Source organism: Crinia signifera, chromosome 3 (assembly GCF_055691185.1).
Source record: "Crinia signifera chromosome 3, ASM5569118v1, whole genome shotgun sequence".
NCBI classification, from domain to species: Eukaryota; Metazoa; Chordata; class Amphibia; order Anura; family Myobatrachidae; genus Crinia; species Crinia signifera.
The window spans coordinates 302,065,293-302,090,506 of NC_139219.1; the positions used below are offsets into that span (position 1 = coordinate 302,065,293).

At 47.7% G+C, this 25,214-nt stretch overlaps 1 protein-coding gene across 2 annotated transcripts; it reads left to right on the top strand.

The window, feature by feature from the left end:
- The first annotated feature begins 6,969 nt into the window (after nt 1–6,969).
- CIMIP5 (ciliary microtubule inner protein 5) lies at nt 6,970–18,057 on the top strand. Of its 2 annotated transcripts, XM_083178551.1 has the most exons (5): nt 6,970–7,127; nt 9,516–9,648; nt 9,889–10,142; nt 16,479–16,518; nt 17,697–18,057. In XM_083178551.1, the coding sequence occupies exons 2-5, from the start codon at nt 9,592–9,594 to the stop codon at nt 17,886–17,888; spliced, it is 543 nt and encodes a 180-aa protein (XP_083034677.1). In that variant the 5' UTR covers nt 6,970–7,127; nt 9,516–9,591; the 3' UTR covers nt 17,889–18,057. The 2 variants fall into 2 exon arrangements, with proteins under 2 accessions (XP_083034677.1, XP_083034678.1); XM_083178552.1 differs by lacking the exon at nt 6,970–7,127 and having other exon boundaries at nt 9,514–9,648; nt 9,749–10,142.
- Nucleotides 18,058–25,214: the final 7,157 nt, after the last annotated feature.

The following is a 25,214-nucleotide window of genomic DNA, read 5'->3' on the forward strand; positions in this document are numbered from 1 at the left end:
ATGACACACATAATGCCCATTACACATATGTTGCACATTATTAATGCCCTTATACACATGACACACATAATGCCTGTTACACATATGTCACACATTATTAATGCATTTATACATGACACACATAATGCCCCTTACACATATGCCGAACACTATTGCACAACCAACCCACCCGCAGACAGCACTCTTACAGCCGCTAACACTGTGACCTCTGCTTCTGCTTGGATACAGATGTTTCCTCATACATTTTGTCTCAATAGGCCATGCAGCTCCTGGCCAGTTCTGCTAACGTTGGGGGCCTTTTTTGCTGAAAATTTGTCTTCTTTGCATTGTTATGACGAGCACACACAAGGAGCTTCCGATGATTAAAATGATATGTGGCATGCCTATATTCTGTGTGCGACTGTGGCTGTACCTGCATACGGAATGCTATGTTACAGTGATTTCCATGAATACACTATTTCATACACACAGAATATAGGCATGCTGCATATCATTTTAATCAGCAGAATCTGCTGATGCCCCTAGGCATTCCAAATGCCCTAGGCAATTGCCTAGTTTGCCTATGCCTAAGGCCGGCCCTGCTAATCAGATCCCTCTGCCCCCTTCGGTAACCTCATTCCCTGCAGTGCTATGCATGTATGAGCTTAGGTCACATGTGCACTGTACAGATCCGGCAGTGGTAAGTTTCACAGCTACTGTACTTCAGAAGCAGTGCTAATGATTGTCCTCTAACAATGCTGAATTCAGTGGCGGTTTTTACCCTCCAGGTAAATCCACTACTGTTCTCTGCCTAAGAGAAGCCAGATGAAGTCTGTGAGACTGCTCTGGCTTCCCTGTGACTGGCAGCGACTTCCTATTGGAAGTCCGACCTGCCAGTCACCCAAGAAAGTCCCATTGGGAGGTGTTCCCTCCCTCTGAGATGTCCAGGGCCAGACTGGGACCAGAAATCGGCCCTGGGATTTTGAGCACACAGGCCCACCTGTAGAAGACGGGACCCTTGCGCGGCAAATCTGCATGGCAAAAAGGGGGCATGGCCTCATGGAAAGGCATGTCATTACAAAAAGTAGACATTACACATTATTGAACACAACTTAATAATGCCCATTACACGTTATGACACACACAGTAATGTGTGTCATAACATTACACATGGTGCCATTGCACATGGTGGCACACAACGTAAAGTATTGCATGCCCATTAAACATTATGGGCCATGGCAATTATTCTTGCTGGCTAGGTGCAAATTTACCTTGTGTGTAGTGAAGTGTGAGTCTGCTCTGCAGTGCAGGTTCAGTAGCCACAGCAGGGAGAAATCAGAGGTGTGTAGGGTAGAGGCAGGAGTCAGAACAAGAGCAGGACACTCACAAGCACTCACACAGCAGGCAGGCAGGACAGATCCCACCACACGTGATGACTGGCTCTGCTCTGCTAAGATAGCACCCCACCGCAGTGCCGTTCAGATACTCCCGCCTGTGGGAAATTACTGACATGGTCGCGGTCACATGGCCGGCCCCTCAGCTCCCCCCACCGGCGCTGCTCAGACTTGAAGGCTACGCCGGCAGCTCAGGTGCAGCGTCATGACATCAATATGTAAATTACCTGGTCCCCTGAGGCTCAGCACAGTGAAGACCAGGAGGCAGCGCTGAAAGCGCTGAGCGGCTGAGAAATGGATGCACAAAATCTGCCCACAAGGCCATCGGCCCTTCTGGCATTTGACAGATGGCCAGTTCGGCCCTGGGGATGTCTCTATATGGACCGCTGAACTGCAGCACATAAAAATCGGGTTCTGACATGCGCAGTATGAGGACGATACTGCTCGTGTGCCAGACCTGGGACTCTGCATAAAGACTGGGGGCCATTGCATGCGCAGTACAGAAGTTACTGAACATGCGCTGGCCCTGCGGTGGGACCCAAGACCGGTAGTCAGGAGCGGCAGCAGTAGGGCCTGGAACCAGGAGCACGGCAGCAGCGGAGGTGGTGGGGCCCGCATTGTGGCAGTCCCCCTCTTCTGCAGAGGTAGCAGCCGCCACTGGCTGAATTGCTCTTGAATTTAAGTATCCACTGCCACAACTTCTGCAAGTTGGATATTTAATTAATGAAGGCCAATAGATGCTGATAATGGTACACAAGAAAGGTCCCAATTTCAGTTATAAGGAGAGGGGAAATCCCAATGCCTTATGTCCCCTTACTTGAGAAAAAAAAAGGGGGTGGGGCACAAAGTGTCCCGTGAGGGCACCTATAAATGGGTGACTTTGCTAGAGCAGCGGTTTCGTAAGTAAGGGTGTCAAGCCCAAACACAATATATGGAAAGAAAAGGAGGTGTGAAACCGCGCTTTTACCTATTAGTAAGCAACAGGTAAAGGTAAAAATACATTTATTAAAAACACACTTATTAAAATATACCACATGTATGAATAAATGAATGTATCTGTCTCTCATTCCTTTTTTTCCCCAAAAATATAACAGTGTAATGTGGGCTAGGTGAAATGAGGGAGATTGTTATACTAATGAGGGAGAGAGGGGGATTTCTGTTATTTCAGGGAGTCTCCTGCAGAATGCAGGAGGGTAGGCAACTATGGCCCTCCCACATATATATACACATACACACACATATATATACCCCACCCTTTGTACAGAAAGCGACAGGACCGGTTCCAATGTAGTTTTATTTATGGCTACACACATGGCCCAGCAGCCGTTTCAACTGCACAACGCAGTTTTCCTCAGGTGTCTTGTCTATTTAAATAGACAAGACAAATTGCGTCATGTCAGTTCAAACACCGACAAAAGCATCTGATTACCCAGTGTCCAACAGCATCTGACAGTCAGTAGCCACCCCAGTGTGGGAGTGAAATGTATGTACATATACATATATATACACTGGGAACCCCCTGACAATAGACAAACTGGTCACACTGTATCTGTGTGTAACCAAAACCGCTACTTTTCTACAATGTAGCAGCGGCTGGTAACAAAACAAACAGATGTATCATAAAAAGTTAGACATCACAAAGTGCTCCGTGAGCACCAGAGCTTGCGGTCATACATATGGGGACTGTCACCAATAACTATCATGGATGCTGCTCTAGTGTAGTACCTGAACGGTTCAATATTGTTTGCAACAAAATAAAAGATAGATGGGCGGCATAGGTGTATAATGACCAGTGCAGGGTATGCATGCTGGCAGAGAAGCAGGAGACAGCGGCAATTCCCAGTCCGTATGGGTTATGGTACCATACTTCCATACAGTATGTGGTGTGTACGTTGCGGTTTAGCACTATTCTGACAGCAAGTGGTTTCACAACTAAAGGCATGGTAAGGTTACATAGATACCTCTAGAGACACTCAGCGGCATCTCAACAAGCATGGCAAGTGGCAGAACTATTACTCCAACAGATAAAGGGCATAACGTGGCATCTGACGGTGGCAATGTCATCGGGTACATGTCATGTAACCGCAAGACAATGGGGCAGATGTATTAAGCCTGGTGAAGAGATAAAGTGGAGATAGAGTGGAAGGAGATAACGCACCAGCCAATCAGCTGTGTTTGAAATATGACCGTTGGGAGTTGATTGGCTGGTGTGTTGTGTCCTCCCACTTTTTCTCCAGTTTATCTCTTTGCCAGGCTTAATACATCTGCCCCAATATACCGTACAATACCGATTGAATGCGCATGCCATGTCGTAAAACAAATAATATCCATATGTACATATAAATATTCAGGCTAACAGCATTGCGCACATGCTCAAACTTGGCACATGGCTGCCGGCAGGCTGCTTGTGCCAGCAGGTGGTGTAAGATGACCAGCAGAGGGATATATCAGCTGCAGTATTACAATCCTGATGTAAGTTATGAGGGCATGATGGGACCTGTAGTCCTCCTGTCCTGCCTGTCAAACCTGTTGTCCAGCTTCATACAGCTCTCAGGTGATACATACATCTCGGAGGCTGGCTGCATTCAGCACAGGAGAGTTTAACTATTTTACAAATACAGGAAGAATGCAAGGGAAAAGCTAGGAAAAAGACCACCCCTAGCCAGGCTGGAAAGTTCCTCCTCTGTCCATCAGCTCCTCCCGAGTGAAACCAGCGAGTGTCAGGCAGGCAGCTTGCCTTGCACTTGGAGCATGTTGTCTGACTTGAGCTGGCCAGCGCCCTCTGCTGGCTGGCTGGCTGGCTATTTGCACTTCTGCTGCATAAGGTAATGGCCCGGCCAGCCCTGCTCAGGTACGTGTCTGCTAACGCCGGAGCTGCGAAGGGAGCCGGGTGCACCTTTAGTCCGGTTTCACACAGTCCGGCTCCTGCCGGATGGGAAATTACCGCACGGCCAGGGAGCCGTGCCGCACACAGTAGTTTATCATGGAGGGGATGGCCACAGCCCGGCAGCCGTTCTTTCCAGTGGTGGGATCCGGCTGCAGCCGTGCAGCCGGGACGTGGCCGTCCCGTGTGAATGGACACAATAGTGTCCATTCACAACTACTGTGTGCCGCACGGCTCCCTGGCCGTGCGGGATTTCACCGTCCGGCAGGAGCCAGAGTGTGTGAAACCGGCCTTACATTTCATGTTTCACGCTGCCAGCGCTGAAAGGAACATTGACAGCCAGCAGCAATAGCGGCTCCTGAAAGCAGACGATTAGCAGAGTAGGGAGAGCGCCTCTCCAGCACGGTGCCTCCCTGCTCTGCATCCGCTGCTGTGCAGCTAGCGCTAGCCCTGGACGCAGGTTTGTAGTGATATGACAATGGTCTAGTACAATTAACAATGCAAAATACACATAATTGATTGATGGGCGCTTCTTTTAACGGAATACAGTTGTAAATAGCAAAATACTTTGGTAAAAGGTATTGCTGGTATTGCTAGCGGCAGGGAGGTGTTTATAAGGGTAGGCACAGCATTAGGGGGTGCCTGTGCACCCCTAACTCTCAATGTGTGCACGCCTATGGAAGGGGCCGATCCATACTTGTCAGTTACGGGCCAATTTGCATGATATTGAGGGAATTTGCGCAGTGGGGAAACAGGTGGTGTTTCTCAGGTGTGAATCATGCACTATGACTATGAAATTACAGATGCCGTTTAGAAGTCACCTTAATATCTTGTAGTCCATAACCTAAGAAAAGGGCGCCATCTACTGGCCAAACACAAATCATCATTAGTAAGAAGTGACACATGCAGATAAGACCAACAGATGGGTGTGTATTTACATTATGTTCTCCACTTATCGCCTCCAGCATTCTGCACCTGTGGTAAAACGTTTCCTTTATGTCAGAACTATGCTATATGTGGTGCCCAGGCAGTGGTGAATACAGATAAAGCCGACACTAATACGTCAACTGGGAGATTAGTGGTGGGAAGTGCGGGATATGGGGTAGGGATGGCCATCGGCACATCCCCCATCGATGGTTGCCATCGATGGCTTCTAGAGCAGGAACCATCGATGGCTATAAACCATTTTATCTCACACCATCGATGGTTCCTGCCATCGCTTAGCCGCGCATACGCAGAGCAACGGGAAGGGTCGCTGCGGGCAGCCTGCTCGGTCGGATCCGCGCGCATGCGCAGAAGAAACTTTAGCCATCAATCCAGTTTAAGTTTCTTTTACGCATGCGCACACCTCCCGGCGGGGCGGGCCGCCTGCAGCTACGTACGCAGTGCGCATGCGCCCCCAACTTTTACCATCGGAAGCCATCCATCGATGGCATAAAACTATTCGACCATCCGCTAGCGATGCCCAAAACATCGAGCACTAGGTCCCAACCATCGATGTTTTGGGAACATCGATAGTCGATGACAATCCCTAATGTGGGGCGAGATGTAATAGGGTGCAAATTTTTAGTCAAAGTCATTTCTGGTGATTTCTTTAGTAACAGGAATGTTCCCAGCTGCTGGTTTGAGAATAATCGCAAAACTATGTGCTGGGTCGGGCAGCACAGGGCAAGACCATCGTGCATGCCAAGAGCAGCCTCCTGGCTGTGCAGCTGAGCTAGGAAGCCCATTGCAGGGCCGCCATGTTTTGAAATATAACGTCACGCAGCCACCGCAGCCCGCCCTGCAAATGGCCCGGACCATGCAACACTGCATCTCCATCTCGTCTCTTACAATGCCATCACATTTTGCCCATAGTGATTTCTGCATTTTACGGTTCAGGGCTGAATTAGGCCCACTGCCACCAGCTCACAGTGCTCTCCGCTTGATCCCAGTAGAACAGAGTGACAGACTGTGTGCTGCTGCCTCCTGACTTCTCTCCTCCTGTGATCGGCCACTGCGCCAGGCTGTCAGAATCAGAGATGTTGGCGGTATGAGGATCAGCCGGCCAAGAGGCATGTGCGAAGGGGCATTAGTAACCATTGGACAGCCATTGGTCGGTCAATCACAGTGACCAGGGGCGGGCAGTTATGTGGCGGGAGATGGCGCTGTATGTGGTCGAGTAGCCCGATTCAGAGTTGGTCGCTGTGCTAATTTGCAGATCAAGGATAATCTGAATCAGGCCCACTGTGCGGCGAGCCATGATTGTAATAGGAACCAGGAGCAGACCCCCCTCTGACTCCTTCTGGCTGGCACTAGTCCATGCAGCACCCGCCTGATGGGGCCCTGTCAATATCTATTGCTTGTGGACATGATAAATATCAATACGCTTAGCATATTATCGGCATGACCATGTCCAACATTCTCTCGTCATCCTGATGCAGGTCAACATTATAAATGCCCGCCTAACATACCACACCCGTATACCAAGCATAGCATGAAATCACAAAATGGCATATGCCCTGCAGGGACACATTTTGCACCTACAAATGACCCCTAGGGTTGGCAGTTCTGGAAGCAGGATTTAAAAGGGCAATAATATTACATACAGCGCCACCTAGCTACAGCACATGTGTATGGCATTACCCAGGCAGACCACAGCCTCTGTAGCTGTTTAGGAGGTCAGCGGCAGGTCATATGAGCACTGAGCAGTGCCAGGGTGTAAGACAGTTGATAACGAGCAGTTGGTCAGGGTAGAGTGGTGCTGTGAGGAGTCAGGCTGAGGGTGAGATCCTGGAGGCAATGGGGTCATTGGCTGCCTGGCTCCAGCTATAAGGGGGCACCAGAGGAGCAGCCACGGGGACACAGCCAGGTCCAGGCTGGGCCGAGAGGTAGGGGGAATATACACACTGAGTTGGGCAGGCATCTGTGTCCAGAATCTGTACCTCCCGCTACCACTCCCGTGGGTGGTAATTCCCTTTGGAGGGACAATTGGGGGAATCTGGAGATCTAATTTTGACCTTCAACCTTACCATTGTCAACCTAATGCTTGTGTTGGTTTTCCAACCCTGTCACCTTAGCCATGTCGACCTATTTCATGTGTCAACCAAAACTATTTCGGCCGTCAGTGGTCGACTCGAAAATATCCATTAGCTGCAAATCCGTTCGCAAGCCGATCACTATCGAATGATATATGGGGATACCGATTCCGCCCTGCACTTCCCACTGCACGCCACTCATTAAAAAACACACCGTGGGAGGTGTGTTTTTATTTTTATAAAACACACTGGTGCAGATGTATTATATCGGTGCTTATCGCGCCGCTATAATACCTACTGCTTCTCCTCATTAGCGAGGGGAGACCGACAAGATGTATTAACATCTTGTCTGCTGAAGCGGGGGAGCGCTAACTCCCCCCTCCGGTGATGTCCCCTCCTGGAGTTTACACTGATGCGCTGTCTCCTGTCCCCTGGCCGGCTGCACTGGGCATGAGCGGAATCTCGCTACTCACGCGAGATCCCCAGCGCAGCCCAGAGCCAGGGCCGGCGCCACCACTAGGCAGCCTTAGGCATTTGCCTAGGGCGCCGGCCGCAGTTTGGAGCTGGTCCCCAACCGCGCCTCATCACCCAGCAAGCCGCCCCCTCCCTGGGGAGCATCGCCACCCACCAAGCTCCCCCCTCTGGAATGTCACGGCGCCAGACACCCCCCCTCCCCTCGCTGGGCACCGCATCGCACGGCAAGCCCCCCCCCCCCGGAATGTCACAGCACCATGCGCCACATCACTGGATCCGGCAGGTGGCCCCCCTGGAGCGGGTAAGGGATTGAGCGCCGGGGTGCCCCCCCGCCCCGCCTGGGGCGCTCTGGTGCATAGCACCGGCCCTGGCCAGAGCTAACAGCAGGGACAGCGTTGTCCCTGCTGTTTAGATAGGGCTTCGCCAGCCTGCTGCTGGCGAAGCCAAAACCAGCATCATGCAATGCTGACCATTCATACATTCGGCCTGCTATCATTTAGATAGCAGCGCCGATATGGACAGCGGCGCATAGCGCCTATGTCCTTTACCGCACGCTAGCTCCATCATACATGGAGGAGAAGTGGTATCAGTGCACATAACGTGCGCTGATACCCCTTCTCCCCCATAACGAATGGTCATACATCTGCCCCATTGTTCCACCACTGAAGGGGTTTATCTGGCCCTGTCTGATGAATTCCATCAATGGAACATCGATAAATAACCTCGATAGTTTAAACCCATCTGTAAGGGAACCATCGACGATTTTATACACCGATAGTCACCCCTGCATTATTGCTAAATGAGCTGCAGGCCAATCAGAGCCTGGGGGTGGGGCTTCATGGGTGTTGGGGGCAGAGAAAACAAAAAAATAGTAGCTTTGTAACATCGATAATAGGAAATCATCTGGTTCTTCCTCATCGATGGTAAAACTATTTAAAATCATTGATGGCCATCCCTAAGCCAGTCTCCCTAAAAATGTACATTAGCTGCATCTCATATTAATGATGGACATGTTTGTGTTAGTTGCACATTTATTTAAATAGATGTCTGTGGTGAAATGTAATAGGATGAGAGATTCAGAAAGTGAGAGATTTGGTAAGAAATCTCCAGGTTTTTTTTTAAAGCGGCAATCATTTACACTTCAAAATCAAACTGGTTTTGCAGGGTGAATGATTGCAGCCTTAAAAAAACTGGAGATTTCTTACCAAATCTCTCACTTTCTGAATCTCTCATCGTATGACCCCATGTCACCAGACCAACAGCTCCGGATTTGGAGCATATTTGCACTTCAGTTAATATGTCTCGTCCTAGATGATATTAAACCAGTGGTTCCCAAACTGTGTGCCGTGGCTCCCTGGGGTGCCTCGGGACACTTGCAGGGGTGCCTCGGGTTGGTCATCCAGGACCAATTCAAATTATTTATGATCAATTATTTCTGGACAAAACCAGTGCTGGTGCCTGCCAATCATAAAATGTGTACAATCAGAACCAAATCCTGCCCTTTACCACATAACTGAACCTAAGATGCACATATAAATACATTCTACTTAATTTTATATATATTTTGGGGGGCCTAGGGGTGCCTTGGAAAAATTCTGATACTCTAGGGTGCGTTGATTTTGAAAAAGATTGGGAACCCCTATATTAAACAAATGCTCCTAGTATTTACCAATAATCACATACTGCAGGCTTATGTTCAATGGAAGAGAGAAAACTATTGATGCACAGAGCATTCTATAGCCAGACATGACTTATTTATTCCCCCAGGCCTTGCTCCATCGGACATCCCTGTGAAGTGTATGCCAGCACTGCTTGGCTGCTTGGCTCCTTTGTTCTCCTATTCATGATTACTGAGGTTGATCCGGTTGCCATTGGCTACGGTAAACAGACTGGAAAGTGTGTGAGTATCTCTCTGTGGTATTTACTGCATCCTCAACAACACAGCAGTAACACAAGTAACCATCTCCACCGTCGCTCCCTGCACTGCCTGTCTCTTACAGGGAGAGAAACGGATATTCATTCAGAAAGGGAATGAGAAAGTTATTCCTTCATTAAGGAAAATTACCAGGAGCCCGCTTACATCAGATCACACGAGACAACAAGCCTTGTTCCCAGATATACCACTGTTATATTATTATAGGATTATAATCTGCGCGGGAGGCGGAGTATGTCTATCAGAAGAGCCACATCCGCCGGCTACAGGATACCTGACAGGACTGCAACAAAACTAGCCTCAACTTCCTCTGTCTCTTTAAATAAGTCACTTCCTGGGACACGACAAGTCGCGTCGCTGTCTGATCGGGAGAAAGGGAGACAGACCTGGGGCGACGCTGTCCGGCAGGACCAGGTATGGAGAGAGTTTGTGAATGCTGAGAAACGAGGCGAAAAGCAATGGTAAGTCCTTTATTTGTTTGCATCAGTAATCAATAGAACATTTACCTTTCTAGCTGGTACATTAGGTGACTTTTGTTAACGATATACAAGATCTCGTTAACTATTTTCATGCATATCGTCTAGTGTGTACACACTATGGGCCAGATGTATCAAGCTTCAAAAAGTGATAGAGTGATAAACAGCCAACCAATCAGCTGACACCTGTCCTTTTTCAAACCCAGACTGTAACATGCCAGTTAGGAGCTGGCTGTTTATCACTCTTCGTATGTGATATGCTCAGGCAATGATATCGTTAATGATTTCACTTGCTCCCCGTAGCTCCAGAATGTGCATACACACTGAACCACTTGACAAACAATAAAGATAAAGATATATAATGTTTGCTTTACCAGTGACCAACTTCTTTTATGAAATGAGATGATTATCGTCTGACGTTATCGTTTGCACACAGTGAACGGTATGCACCTAGTCGTCAGTGGCATAGGCAAAATCTGACTGCAAGTACGGACGATGGAGGACATCGCTAACAACCTGCGTGCATTGTTAACGTTAATGATATTGTTATCGTGCACATCGTTTAAAAACTTCTAATTTTGCGTACCCAGCTTTTCACTTTTAGCAAAAGTTATTGTTTGTCCTGGAGCTCCGGGGAGCTCTGGGGAAATCGTTGATGATGATAGAGCAGTGGTTCCCAAACTGTGGGCCTAGGCTCCCTGGGATGCCTTGGAGCACTTGCAGAGGTGCCTCAGGTTGGTGGTCCAGAGCCAATTCAAGTTATTTAGGGATAATGAAATAGGCAAAATCAGTGCTCGTGGCTTCCAATTATAAAATATGTGGGGAAACAGAAGTGAATCCACATAAGTGGACCTAAGGAAAACATGTAAATCACAACTTTTTTTATATTTTTCTGGAAATTAGTAACCAACTTTTGGGCTAGGGGTGCCGTGAAAAAATATTCTGATACTTTAGGGTGCCGGGGTTTCAAAAGTTGCCGACTCTCTTGGAATGGCCGGGAGTCTCCCGAAAATCGGGACCCCCTCCAGGCCCCCCGGAAGGGTGGGCAACCCTCTCGGATTCAGGGGGACCCCCCCCCCCCTCTGCGCCCCGGATCGCAATCCTCGGGTCTCAGAGGAGGGGGCAGAGCTAAAATGACAATCGTGTCATTTTAGCCCCGCCCCCTCCACGGAGATCCATGAATTTGTCAGTTTGTCACCATGGGGGCGGGGCTTAGTGATGTCACACTTAAGCCCCGCCCCTGGGAGGCTGCTGAAACTCTCCTCTCCGGGCTTCTCCCGGAGAGGAGAATTATAAAGTCGGCAACCCTGCCTTAGATGACCAGCAGGGATCTCTGCTGATCACTAATGTGTGCAGATTCTGGTCTCTCCTTGGGGCCTATTCATGATCACCCATTCCTTATTAGGGGGACTCCTTCTTAAGCAAATTCCAGAAATTGACAATGACAACAACCAACGCCCAAGAACAACAAAACATGATGTGTGTGTTTGTGTGTGTGTGTGTGTGTGTATCTGTTGTGAGAGTGAGGCGGGGTTTATTGAATGCAATAGGTGAGCACTTTCTTTTATATTCTAAAATCCTTTTGTTGGTAAGCTGCTCAATCAGAGGTGTGTCATTCAGGTGCCAAAAGGGAGGGGTAATTCTGTCTAGTAAAAAAATTCTAAAATCCACCTGGTTTTGACTTAAAAAAAAAAAATTGTCAATTTAAATCCTGCTGTAAAATCTTATATATACAGTATCATACCTCCCAACTTCTGACGTCCTTGAAGCGGGATGTAGCTGCTGCGCGCCGCAGGCGCGTTGAAAAATTTGGGGGGCGTGGCCTAATTCCGGGGTGTGTCCTATAATCGCGGCTCTCCCGCGAGGCCACGCCCCCATTTTGCCGCTATGGGGGCATGACCCAGAGGCTCTGTGAGCCTCTAGCCATGCCTCCAGCCCCCTGGCTGCGGGAATAGACGCTGTGCGCATGCGCACAGCGTTTATTCCCCGCTGCTTAGCAGCCGACAGGGGGGACTCCCAACAGCCCCCCCTCACCGCGGGACACTGCCAGCCGCTGGAGGGACAGCGGGACAGGCCCTGATAATCGGGACTGTCCCGCTGTAATCGGGACTGTTGGGAGGTATGCATATATATAGTCACTGCAAACTTGGATCCTAGAACTTTTCCCACGTGTGTGATAATTATATGTACATTTAGATACTTTTACCATATGATTATTCATATTATCTTATCAATTTAGAGGTATAATTATCAGTGTTGGCAGCGAGGTTCCAAAATGTATCGCAGCAGGAATAGAAGGGAATTATTTTTCATTGCTATATTAAGCGGCCTGTATACAGTGCAATTGATACAGTCTCACAATCACAATGCCTTTTGAAGGAAAGCACTGCTGGGGCAATATACTGCAGATTTCTGCTCCTGGTACAGGTACTGCTGGATATAACGGGCACAGAGCTGATGTAGGTGTTACCCCAAATAAAACACTTGCATCCACTGAAAATAATAGTTACAGAGTTGCATTTAAGTCCATTTTGTGAATAGATCTTGTGTGCATATGCCACTTCTGTATTCTCTAACCCACCTCCGCAGTGTCAGCGCTGCGGAGGGAATCGCAAAGGGGGGCCTTAGAGGGCTGCAGATGTTAGAACATCCCGCCCTCAGTCCGTGCCCGCAAGGGCATAACTGTCTCGATGGTAATAGGATGTGGGCACATAGGGCAAGTTTAGTAACTGTACTTACCATCAAATAACTTTTCCTCTGGTCCTTGCTGTTTGCAGCCGCCGTGTAGCCCAGGGCTAACTCAGCAGCTTCCGACCGGCCACTGGTGTCATTCATCCGCCCCTAGCAGGCTTAAAAACGCTTGTGTTTTCCTGGACACTCGCAGCATTTCATTGGGCGGGCCCACTGTTTTTGCGGGCACGCCCATGAAACGGCCAGGGTTCACACCCACCCCCTGTCACTCACACTGCGATCTGCTTGCAAATAGAACTATTTGCCGAAGCCGCTCGGGTACCACGCATGCGCATTGTGGACATTGCGAATACGGGGTAGCCCAAACATGGGTCTGAAACTGGTCTAAGTCAGCCCATAGTGCTGAGCAAGTACTGCCTAGAAATGATGACAGCTAAAACTAGATACACACTTGCAAACTATTGTATTGGCTATCTGTATTTAATTAAGGTGCAACGGAATATGGCGGCGCTATACAAGTAACTGCAGTGGAAGAACTTGTGGGTGGTTGGCGCAGGTGCAAAGATTTGGGCCCCATCCTCCACTCAAACCCAAGTTCACAATATGCCATGCAGCACTTAGTACTCACCTGCCTCACCAATGGTAGTTCCGCCTCTGAGTAATTGTAATAGTAATAGTTTGGTGCACACAGTGAGAGAGCACGTGAGGCTGACGAGTTCCGTTCGGAATGAGCCCCATAACGTTGCATTATTTCATGCAGAGCATTGCTAAGTAATGACGCACCCGCAGACCGCGTATTAGATTAGATACAACTTTATTGTCATTATCCTAATTTAGGACAACAAAATTCAATTTAGCATCTAACCATATACAGCCATACTATAAAAAAACAGAAGTCCATACAATTTATACAATGAATACTAAAAACCCAATAACCCCCCACCCAAGCTACGTTCCCGATTTAAATTAACAATAGCCCTTGGAAAAAAGCTATTCTTCAACCTAGTCGTCCTATTCCGTAGGCACCTAAACCGCCTGCCTGACGGTAGTAATACAAATAATCCGTTTGCTGGATGAGTTGGGTCTTTTAAAATATTGTGCGCTCTACGTAAGCAGCGTTTACTCTGAATCTCCTCGACAGAAGGGAGTGTAGTGCTCATTATAGGTTGGGCCGTTTTAATCACCCTCTGTATAAGTTTCTTTTCTGCAGTGGTGCAATTTCCATACCAAACAGAAATGCAGCTGGTCAATATGCTCTCAACTGCACATCGGTAAAAATTTAACAGAATACGATGTGACAGTTGATGTTTTTTCAGCATTCTAAGGAAAAAAAGGCGTTGATGAGCCTTTTTCACCAAGCATTTAATATTAGTAGACCAGGTTAGGTCCTCAGAAATCTGAGTTCCTAAAAATTTAAAACTGGAAACACGTTCCACCCATGCTCCATTAATTTGTATTGGCATGATTGGGGTAGATTTTTTCTTACGAAAATCTACTACAATCTCCTTGGTCTTGCTAGCATTAAGGAAGAGGTTATTTATTCCGCACCAATCCGCCAGATGCTGGATCTCATTCCTATATGCTATTTCATTATTATTATCAATTAGCCCAATCAATGTCGTATCATCTGCAAATTTAATGATGGTATTAGAATTGTAGACCGCCTTGCAGTCAGATGTAAAAATAGAATATAGAAACGGGCTCAGTACACAGCCTTGCGGCACTCCCGTGTTCAGACTAATCGAATCAGAGCTCACTGTACCTACCCTGACTACTTGAGGCCTATCACTTAAGAAATCCCCTATCCAGTTACATAATGGACCGCTAATCCCTAGATCCACCAGTTTTGAAACTAGTCTAGATGGTATTACCGTATTAAATGCCGAACTGAAGTCGACAAACAACAGTCGGGCGTAAGTATTATTGTTCTCTAGATGTGAGAGTACAGTATGGATTAACAGGGAAACTGCGTCATCAATACTTCTATTGCTGCGATATGCAAACTGGAATGGATCTAAAGACGGGGGGAGACCAGCCTTTAGATGAACTAACACCAACCTTTCAAAGCACTTCATGACTATCGGTGTAAGAGCCACTGGACGGTAATCATTCGAGCTCATCGGCCTGGGATTTTTTGGCAACGGGATGATAGCAGTACTTTTAAAGCAAGCAGGAACAGCTGATGCGGACAAAGACATGTTAAAAATGTCTGTAAAGACCCCCGTCAGCTGCTCAGCACAAGCTCTCAGCACTCGTCCCGGTATGCCATCAGGTCCCGCCGACTTGTTCGCGTTGATTTGACCGAGACCAGCGAAAACCTCTGCAGATGTTAATACAAGAGATTGGCCAAGGGGAGGCATACTAGTTACCCTTTCACTATTGTCTCTATCGAACCGAGCGTAGAATTGGTTCAACTCATTTAGTGAGGAGACATCTAGATGAAGGGATGTACTAGCCTTGTCAGCTTTGTAATTACTAATACCCCGGATGCCCTGCCATAAACGGCGGGTATCAGCTTTTTCCAGATTATCCTCCAGCTTTAATTTATAAGAACGTTTAGCCCGGATGATGCCTTTCCTCAAGTTTGCCCTAGCTATGCCATAAGCTTCAGCATCCTCTCTCCTAAAGGCAACATTCCGTGCCCGTAACAGAAGCCGAACCTCCCTATTCATCCATGGCTTCTCAGCGCCTGGCACGCAGATTATTGTTCTAGACGCTTACAGTTGTCATTTGTCATTTGTCAATAAATACATTTCCCCAGGCACGAGGCCCTTGTGTTACGTGTGAGAGTACACTCAGCAAGGTGCCAGAGGAGGCCAAACAAGTCATGGGGGTATATAGGCAAATCCATTCTGGTTAAAGGGTTTCCTGTTTAAGATAACCCTCTAACAGTGTCTAGGTCCGGTCCAGCAACATGGGGGGTCTAGAGGGACAACTGTGATGGGCCCCAGCAATTCTGAGGTGCCTCAGAGGCAGATCATGGCTGCAGCGGCAGTGATGTACGCCATCTTTGCCCCGCGGCAGCCGACCACCTGTTCTATCTGTGTGTACTAACGACTAGCCATATTGATATCCTCACAAAGATCTAAGGATCGGAAAGGGTTGAGGGTTACCAAAAGGTAGAAAAGGGGTAGACTAAATTGGCCTGGGTGGGGTATAGCACGCCGACAGTCAGGATTCAGTCAGACATTAGTTCGGTGTTGAAATCCTGACTGCCGGGATTCAAACAGCGGGGCGAACAAAACGAAGCCCCTTGGGGGCTCGCTGCGCTTGCCACTTATTCTGTTCCTCCTCTATGGGGGTCATGGACCTCCACAAGGGAGAATAGCCCCTGTCAGTCGATTCTGGATTCTGACGTTATAGTAGTGACTGTCAGAATCCCAACTGCTGGGAGGTCATCCGGCACCCATTGGCCAAGTGGTTCTTATTGGGACTGTCCGGAAATGGCAAAATATATGAAGGCTAGAAAAAAAGTCTTGTGCGAGGTAACTCCACGCCAAGGGTGCAGCCCAAAAAGATTCCCGTACCCGGGAATGAGCGCTGTATGTGAACGTGACAGCCAAGAGCAGGACTCTACCCTATTACTGATGTCACACAAATAATTGTCTTGTTTTTTGTTTTTTTTCACAGGCAGGAAAACTGGAGCTTCCTGGCAGAGTATGATGCGCTGGTAAGACATGTCCTTTGTATAAGACAAAGGTTGTAGTGTAACAAGCAATGACAATACACTTCTGATCCAATAACTTCTTCCGAAATACAATCTGCATGACTAGAGTCAGTGGCGTAACTACCTAATTACCTCGGCACCCCCCCCCCCCCCCCCCATGCCCATACCTGCCCGGCCGCATCTGCCGTCACGGTCCCGTCTCTCCTGGCGCCGGCTCCTGCTGCTACAATGAAAAATGACTCTTAGAAAACGGCTGCCCCCATACTGCAGACAGTTTTTTAAGAATCTGTCTGCAGTATGGGGGCAGCCATTTTCTAAGTGTCAGTTTTCATTATAGCAGCAGGAGCCGGCACCGGGAGAGACGGGACCGTGGCGGCAGGCCAGGTACCGGCAGACAGCAGCGGGTAACTATAACCCTGCAGACCCCCGGCGCTCACACTTTCTCTGTGCCTCCCTGCCACCGGGGGCTGCGGAGCTATAGCTACGCCACTGACTAGAGTGACTAAGGGGTAAATGTAATAAGGTGCGAGAAGCCGGAGGTCTGGGACTTAGTGGGTAAATTCGGCCTGATCACACAGCATCAATTTCACAGCAGCAAGCATTAAGGTAGACACCACCCTGCTACAGTGAAATCCCGTCTTGCTAATTAATGTGCCCGCTGTGCCAATAGATGTGTGCGGCTGCAAATCTATTCGCAGCTGTGTGAATATCTTCGCCATTGATTCAACGCTCGCCATTGGATGATTTTTACACTGGTCACCAGTCATCACATTCTCATAGTAGCCAGAGACTTAGGCCCTTACTCTGGTTGACTCACAAAGAGTCCACCAAAGGCCCCGGCATGGACGTCCCCCCCCCCCTCCTCACACGCTGTGATGCCCCTCAGGCATGAAAATGGATGGTTTGCATTAACATCGTTGACCGTCGCTGACCGTCAGATGAGTTTGCAAGTGCTCGCAGATCTAAGACACTTCTGTGTTGTCTAAGATCTGCAGGCGCCCTGTGCAGGAAGCGGGCAGGCAGCTGACATCCGCTGACGAACAGGAATCAGGCCCTAAATTCCAGAACCTGGCTTCTTGCACCTTATCAAATTTACAGTACCTCCAGATACGTCTTATTTGCTTCATTGTATATCTTGTAGTTACTTAGCATGTTCATACTGCATGTATTACTTTGTTTAGGGCAATGAAAAAGAAGTGGAAAAGACTCCCGAATATGTACCAATTTTTTCCGACCAAGTGCCCAACACCACCAACCAAATGATTGGCAGCAGGATAAACACTGACCTGGGTAAAACATTGGTCCATATGGATTTCTTTCTAACCAGTGGAAATCAGAAGAAGAGACTGGGTACGGAGCTCCTGCCCTGCTAACCATCAGTTACATCATGGAATCAGGCAATTGCTGAGTATACCACCGGCACGGGTACAGTTCTGAATATTGCAGCAAGGCGGATTGATACAACCACTTATTAATGACAGTTTCTGATGAAAGCTCAAAACAACGATTGTCAATAAACAATATTATGAATTCCTATCTTAATGCTTGATGGAGGTCCAATAGTTACAGAAGATGTTTAGAAGACTTTGAGAATGTGTTGCCTTTCTCATATAGAATAACATGAGATATCATCTATATAATAAGTTGAAAAGTGTGTGTGTGTGCGTGCGCGTGTGCATGTTGAGGGCACACCGTGGCACTCAGAGCCGTCAAACTCGGCAACAAGGTACCTCTGGACCTGGTGGTGTGCACCTCGAAGCCGTTTTTGGGAAATTTCACGTAGAAATGTAAAAAACACCAAGGGAGAAATGCAATAGGATGAGAGATTCAGACAGTGAGAGATTTTGGGTGAGATGTACTAAGCTTCAAAAGTGATAAAATAGAGAGTGTTAAACAACCAACCAATCAGCTCCTGCCTGACATTTTTCAAACACAGTCTGTGACATGGCAGGTAGGAGCTAATTGGCTGGCTGTTTATCACTCTCCATTTTATCACTTTTGAAGCTTAGTACATCTGGCCCTTGGTAAGAAATCTCCAGTTTTTTTTTAAAGCGGCAATCATTTACACTGCAAAATCAAACTGGTTTTGCAGTGTAAATGATTGTCGCTTAAGTGACTGAATCAGGGCCGTTTCTAGACAATTTAGCTCCTAGGGCGAAGAAAAAAAAATGCCCCCCCCCCCCCAATACATAACATAGGATACTAGAAATTGCGCGCGCCGCAGGCGCGCGCCGAAATAGGGGTGTGGCTTAATTTTAAAAGGGGTGTGGCTTAATGTGAGGCGTGGTCTAGCAGGAAAACAATTACCTTATATCACACTTTTGCAACCTGCATGACCAGACATTGGTTGCTGCAGGAATTGTTATTGTCCTCCCGCACTTAGGTTGGCCGGCTGAAGGCCACACACAGTGACCTAGTACGCCTCACAGATCAAGGCCAAACAATGACAGGCTACTTAAATCATTATACACTATTTATCCGTGATGCCAATTACACATTACGCCGTACACTGTGATGACGATTACATATTACGCCGCACACCGTGATGACAATTACACATTACACCGCACACCAAGATGCCCATTAGACCCCACGCTGTGATGGCAATTACACAATACTCCACACATCGTAATGCCCATTACACATTATGCCCCATGTGCCGCTGCCGCACAACTGATGCCGTTTACTAATATGCCCCCACAGTGCCAGATATGCCCCCACAGCGCCACACATATGCCCCCACAGTGCCACACATATGCCCCCACAGTGACACAAATATATGCCCCCACAGTGCTACACATATTCCCCCACAGTGCCACAAATATATGCCCCCACAGTGCCACACATATGCCCCCAGTGACAGAAATATATGCCCCCACAGTGCCACACATATGCCCCCAGTGACAGAAATATATGCCCCCACAGTGCTACACATATGCCCCCACAGTGACACAAATATATGCCCCCACAGTGCCACAAATATATGCCCCCAGTGACAGAAATATATGCCCCCACAGTGCCACAAATATATGCCCCCACAGTGCCACACATATGCCCCCAGTGACAGAAATATATGCCCCCACAGTGCCACAAATATATGCCCCCACAGTGCTACACATATGCCCCCACAGTGCCACAAATATATGCCCCCACAGTGCCACAAATATATGCCCCCACAGTGCCACAAATATATGCCCCCACAGTGCCACAAATATATGCCCCCACAGTGCCACAAATATATGCCCCCACAGTGCTACACATATGCCCCCACAGTGCCACAAATATATGCCCCCACAGTGCTACACATATGCCCCCACAGTGCCACAAATATATGCCCCCACAGTGCTACACATATGCCCCCACAGTGCCACAAATATATGCCCCCACAGTGCCAAACTCACTTTTTCTATGCTGCTTCCGAGGGGAGGGGAGCGCATCCTGCCTCTCTCCTTCCCCTTCAGTGTGTGTACCTGAGCTGAGCCGTCAGCCATTCATATCTCGCGCCCGAGATCTGATTGTCTGACAGCGGCAGCCCAGTGACTTGAGCGAGGGGACGGAGAGACGCACGATGCGTTCCCCTCCCCTCTCCAGCGTGTAGTCGGGGAGACAGCGGCGGCGGCTGCGGCGGCTATGGCAGCTACGGCGGCTACAGGGTTTTGGGGGGGGGGGAGACTGCCGGGCGCCCTGGCTGTTTCAGAGGCGGACAAGCCGTGCGGCGCCCCGGGCTGCTGCACGGCTTGTCCGCCTCTAGAAACGGCCCTGGACTGAATCTTTCAGTGGCTGAATCTTTCATCCTATTACATTACACCCCAAGGTTCAATTTGCCTTAATTGAAGGTCTGGGGAACAAGATTGACGATCTGGGAAACAGAAGACAAAGGAACAACACCACACCTGGGTCTTTACTCAGATCTGATCGCAGTACAAATTTGTTTGGAAAATGGGCAAAACCATGTGCACTGCAGGTGGGGCAGATGTACCATGTGGCTCCATCCGGGAGGCATGGTGTGAATTTGGGCTGAATCCAGGTTGCATTATGTGAATTTTGCCTCAATCCATGGTGCATAACATGAATGTTTGGTCAATTTATGTAGCATAATGTGAATTTTGGCTCTTTCCACATGGCATAATGTTTAAGGGGCAAGTGTAAAGGGGTCTACTACTGTTTTGCATAATGTGTATAAAGGGCATATGGCATGGTACACTACACTCAAGGACATGTCCCCTTTTGAGTGGTGGCACCCTCTTTTTCTGGAGTGTGCACATAACTTCAGCCTTCAATTTCCCATACCCCCACTACAAAACTTCCACTTCGACCACTGCACACACACATATATACACGTAGTGCACCTCACACACTTAAACATTGGACGGATACAACACAACACACACCCACATACACTACAACACACACAAAAACAGTACACACACACACACACACACACACACAAAAAATGCATCATAGGTGCTAAATCTCAGGAGTGGATGTGGAATTCATCAACACACACGAGCTATCAAGTCAGGAGTGGTGCGTTTCAATCAACAACACCACACCTGATTTCATTGCTGGCATTGAGTATCAATGCAAATACATTCTAACATTATGGTGGAGGTATTAACAAATTACAATCTTGGGCCTCTGGGGCAGCATAAGATGACATTTTACAGCAATTTTGGAAATTAAAAAAGGTTTTTACCGGGCAACGCGGGGCGGGTCAGCTGGTATGCAATAAGGGAGTTCTCTAATAACTCAGCCAATGATATTAATACTGGAAATGTACAAGGTAACAGTGAGGTCATGGAATGTTTTCCAGATAAATATACATTAATGCTGGGTACACACCAGAACGATTTGGCTTCAATTCCCTAAATTTTGATGCAATTTTGACCAATTGTATGTAAATTGTGAATGTTTTGGCATGTCTTAGATCCTTTTCCGATCCGATGCGCATCCCTGCTGGTCATTTGGTCATTTTGCAGATCCTACCTGCTGCAGTCAGGATTTGTAAAACGACCCCTTCAACTGGGTACAGATTATGATCAGATATTATGCAGATCGTGTGCTCCAACAGATCGTGCGACCGTTGTATGATTGTCTCACGATCTGCTCAGGATCATCATCATTCTGGTGTGTACCCTACATTAGAACTTCATGCTGGTATAAATGGTAACTTATGTATTGAGACTTAGTTGGTTTAAAAAGTACAGTCACTGTCCATTATAGAGGAATAATCACTTTGTGTGATAAATAAATGATGGATTCATTTGTATTATTATTTATGTTAATACGTGTTATCTATTCAAAAGATTAAAATTCTTGTTATAAAAAAAAAATCTGTATATTTTTTACAATTTATAATACTGGTCTAAATATTTGACGCATGTTTTAGAATAGAGAAAAGCATTTTTAACATCCTGAGTTTTTTAATAAAGACAATTTAAAACATTATACATAATAATTCTTTAACAGTTTTCAGTTGAAAGGAGCAATTACACACACTCACACATACTGTATACATTTTTTTTTACACAAATCACTGTCTGAAGAAGAATGTTGGTATTGGTAATTTCCATTTTTAAAATTTTTTTATTTTCAGACTTCTATTTATGATTATATGCATACCTCCCAACTTTGGCACCCAGGGAGGCGGGAGAGTGTGCAAGGCCGATTTTTGGCGTAGCCTATTGAAAAGGGGCGTGAGCTGCTGGCTATGCCCCCAGCCCCTCTAGCTGTGCCCTCATGCGCACAGCGTCTATTTACGGATAACAGGGGGGACTCCCAACTGCCCCCACTACCCCGCAGGACACTGCCAGCCCCGGGAGGGACGTGGGAACATCCCCAAAAAAACTTACCCCCTCCTCAGCCCAATATTTCCACAAACTCTGGGATTTTTATGCACAGCCACATGGGCCTGCAAACAAAAATCTGTGAGGTAAATTTACTAAGATGGGAGTTCTATTGATAATAGGCTGTTGCCCATAGCAACAAGTCAGATTCTATCTATTACTTTCTAGAAGGAGCTAAATAAATAAGTAGAATCTGATTGGTTGCTATGGGCAACATGCATCCCATCTTCAGTAGAACTCCCATCTTAGTGAGTGATGAGGTAGCGTAAATGCGACTTATAGCCACACTTGTAGCCACGAGTAATCTGCAGTTAAACTGATTCAACCCCATAATGTAGTGAGCAACGAGGCCGTAACCTGATTCCAGTCCGCACTGTGACATCCTCCCCTCCTTCCACCCGGGAGCACTTCACAGCGGACTGAATTCTCTTCATGATGGTTTCCCTCCATCGATTGCACAGCAAAACAGATGTTTCACTTTTTTTTTTTCAAAGTGACTCACCAGTTCCAGCAGCAAAATTCGTTCATGCACAATACCCGGCTTGGCTGGCAGGAAAGATGGCGGCGGCAGGAGGAGTCCAGGGTTCAGAGAGCGGCCAGGGCGAATGGGGACATGAGTTCCGTGTAGGAGACAGGCGGCAAAGATCTGGTGTTGGGCCAGATGTATCAAGCTTCAAAAGTGATAAAATAAAGAGTGATAAACAACCAGCCAATCAGCTCCTGCCTGTTATTTTTCAAACCCAGCCTGTAACATACTACTCCTGGCTGCTTAATCTGGCAATTCAACCATAACATCAGCATTTTACATCTGCAAACAACTTTTACTATCACTGTTAAAGCTTGTACTTGCACTGTCTGTTTTGAAAATTACCAGCTGTACCTCTAATGACCTCACCTCTCCTGCTCTTCCATTGATAGTAGGTGTCCTCTTTATCTACACGTCCTCTCTGGGTGAGCTTATGTGCTCACTCCACTTCCACTATCACATCTATGCTGATAACACTAAAATCTACCGATCCTTTCCTGATCTCTCTCCCTCTATCCTCACTCATATCTTCAACTGTCTCTCTGCTGTCTACTCTTGGATGACCCAGCCCTTTTTTTAGACTTAAGGCCCCCATACATTGGGCCGACTTGTCCTAGGGACAAATCAGACCCAATTTACCTGCGAGCCGCCCGGCAGCTCCCCGGGAGGCTCACATACAATTTGGCACTTGATGTGCCATTTTTTACATGGGATAAATCGCATGCGATTTATCCCATGTAAAAAAAAACCCGGGGAGCTGCAGGGCGGTGAGGAGTAGTGGGGGCGGGCAGCGGCAGTAGTGGGGGCGGGCAGCGGCGGTGGGGGCGGGCGGCGGGTGCGGTGAGCGCTGCTGACCTGGCCGGGCAGTGTACTTACGCATAGCAGTAGCGGGGACGGGCAGCGTAGTGGCGGCTATTAGATTTTTAAAATACTTGTCAAATGACCGGCCGCTCTCTGATTGGCCGGAGAGCTCTCAGCCAATCAGAGAGCGGCCGGTCATTTGACAAGTATTTTAAAAATATAATAGCCGCCACTGCGCTGCCCGTCCCTCCCCGCTGCTGCTATGTGTAAGTACACTGCCCGGCCAGGTCAGTCAGCAGCACTCGCCGGCGCTCAGGGACCCGCTGCCCGCCCCACTGCTCCCCCGGTGTCTGCATGCATATGCCTGTCAGGTGGCAGGCATATGCATACAGGGAGGTCGGACGTGATCGTATGTACAGACCGTCCGACCTCCCTGATCCGGTCCGATGCGCACGGGACCGCGCATCGGATCGGATCAGATATCACACACCTACGATTTTGGGCCGATATCACCCGATTATCGGCACATAGTGCCGAAATCGGATGAAATCGTCGCAAAATCGCATAGTGTATGGGGGCCTTAAAAATATCAAAGACTAAGCTGTCATCTTCCCACCCTCCAGCATAAAACCTGACCATCTTTCATCCTAACCTACTGTTTATGCTCACTTCTCCCCCTTCTGTGTCACCCCTGTCTGTCTAACCCTCCCCTTTAGAATGTAAGCTCTCACGAGCAGGGCCCTCTCTCCTCATGTGCCTTTCTTAGAATATATAAACCACTGCCACCCTGATGATTGCTTCAGTGTCCTGTCCCCTGATGCAACTATCCGTATTAACCATGTGCTTGTCCTAAACTGTCTTGTACTGTAATTTGTTATGTGTTTTTGATTATTACTATGCTCTGTAAAGCGCTGCGTAATTTGTGTGCGCTATATAAGAAACTGTTAATAAATAAATAATAAATAAATAAAATAACATGACAGGTAGGAGTTGATTGGCTGGCTGTTTATCACTCTCCATTTTATCACTTTTTAAAGCTTAATACATCTGGCCCAAGGAGTATCACCTTATAAAAGGGAAAAAAATACCTAGTACTAGGGATGGCCATCGACCATCGATGATTTAAAATGATTGATGGTTCATGGCCGATGTCAAATACTTTTGCCATCGATAGGGGAGAACCAGATGGTTTTCCTCCATCAATGGAATAGCTGTTTGTTTTTTTCAAAGCACCAGGACACGGAGCACAGCTCCGCCCCGACATCCGTGAAGCCCCACCCCTGTGTTTTGATTGGCCCACATGCCAATTAATCAAACACAATGCATGACCATCGATATGTAAAAATATTGATGGTCATCCATTGCATAGTTAAGCACTATCGATGGCCAGTTGCAGAATTATCATCGATGGCAATGGCAACGATGGTCATCCCTACCCAGTACACATTTGAAAAAGGGGCATGGCCACACCCCATATACCTATAACCACGCCCCTTTCTGAATGTTTAGCGGTTCCTGCTGCCCTG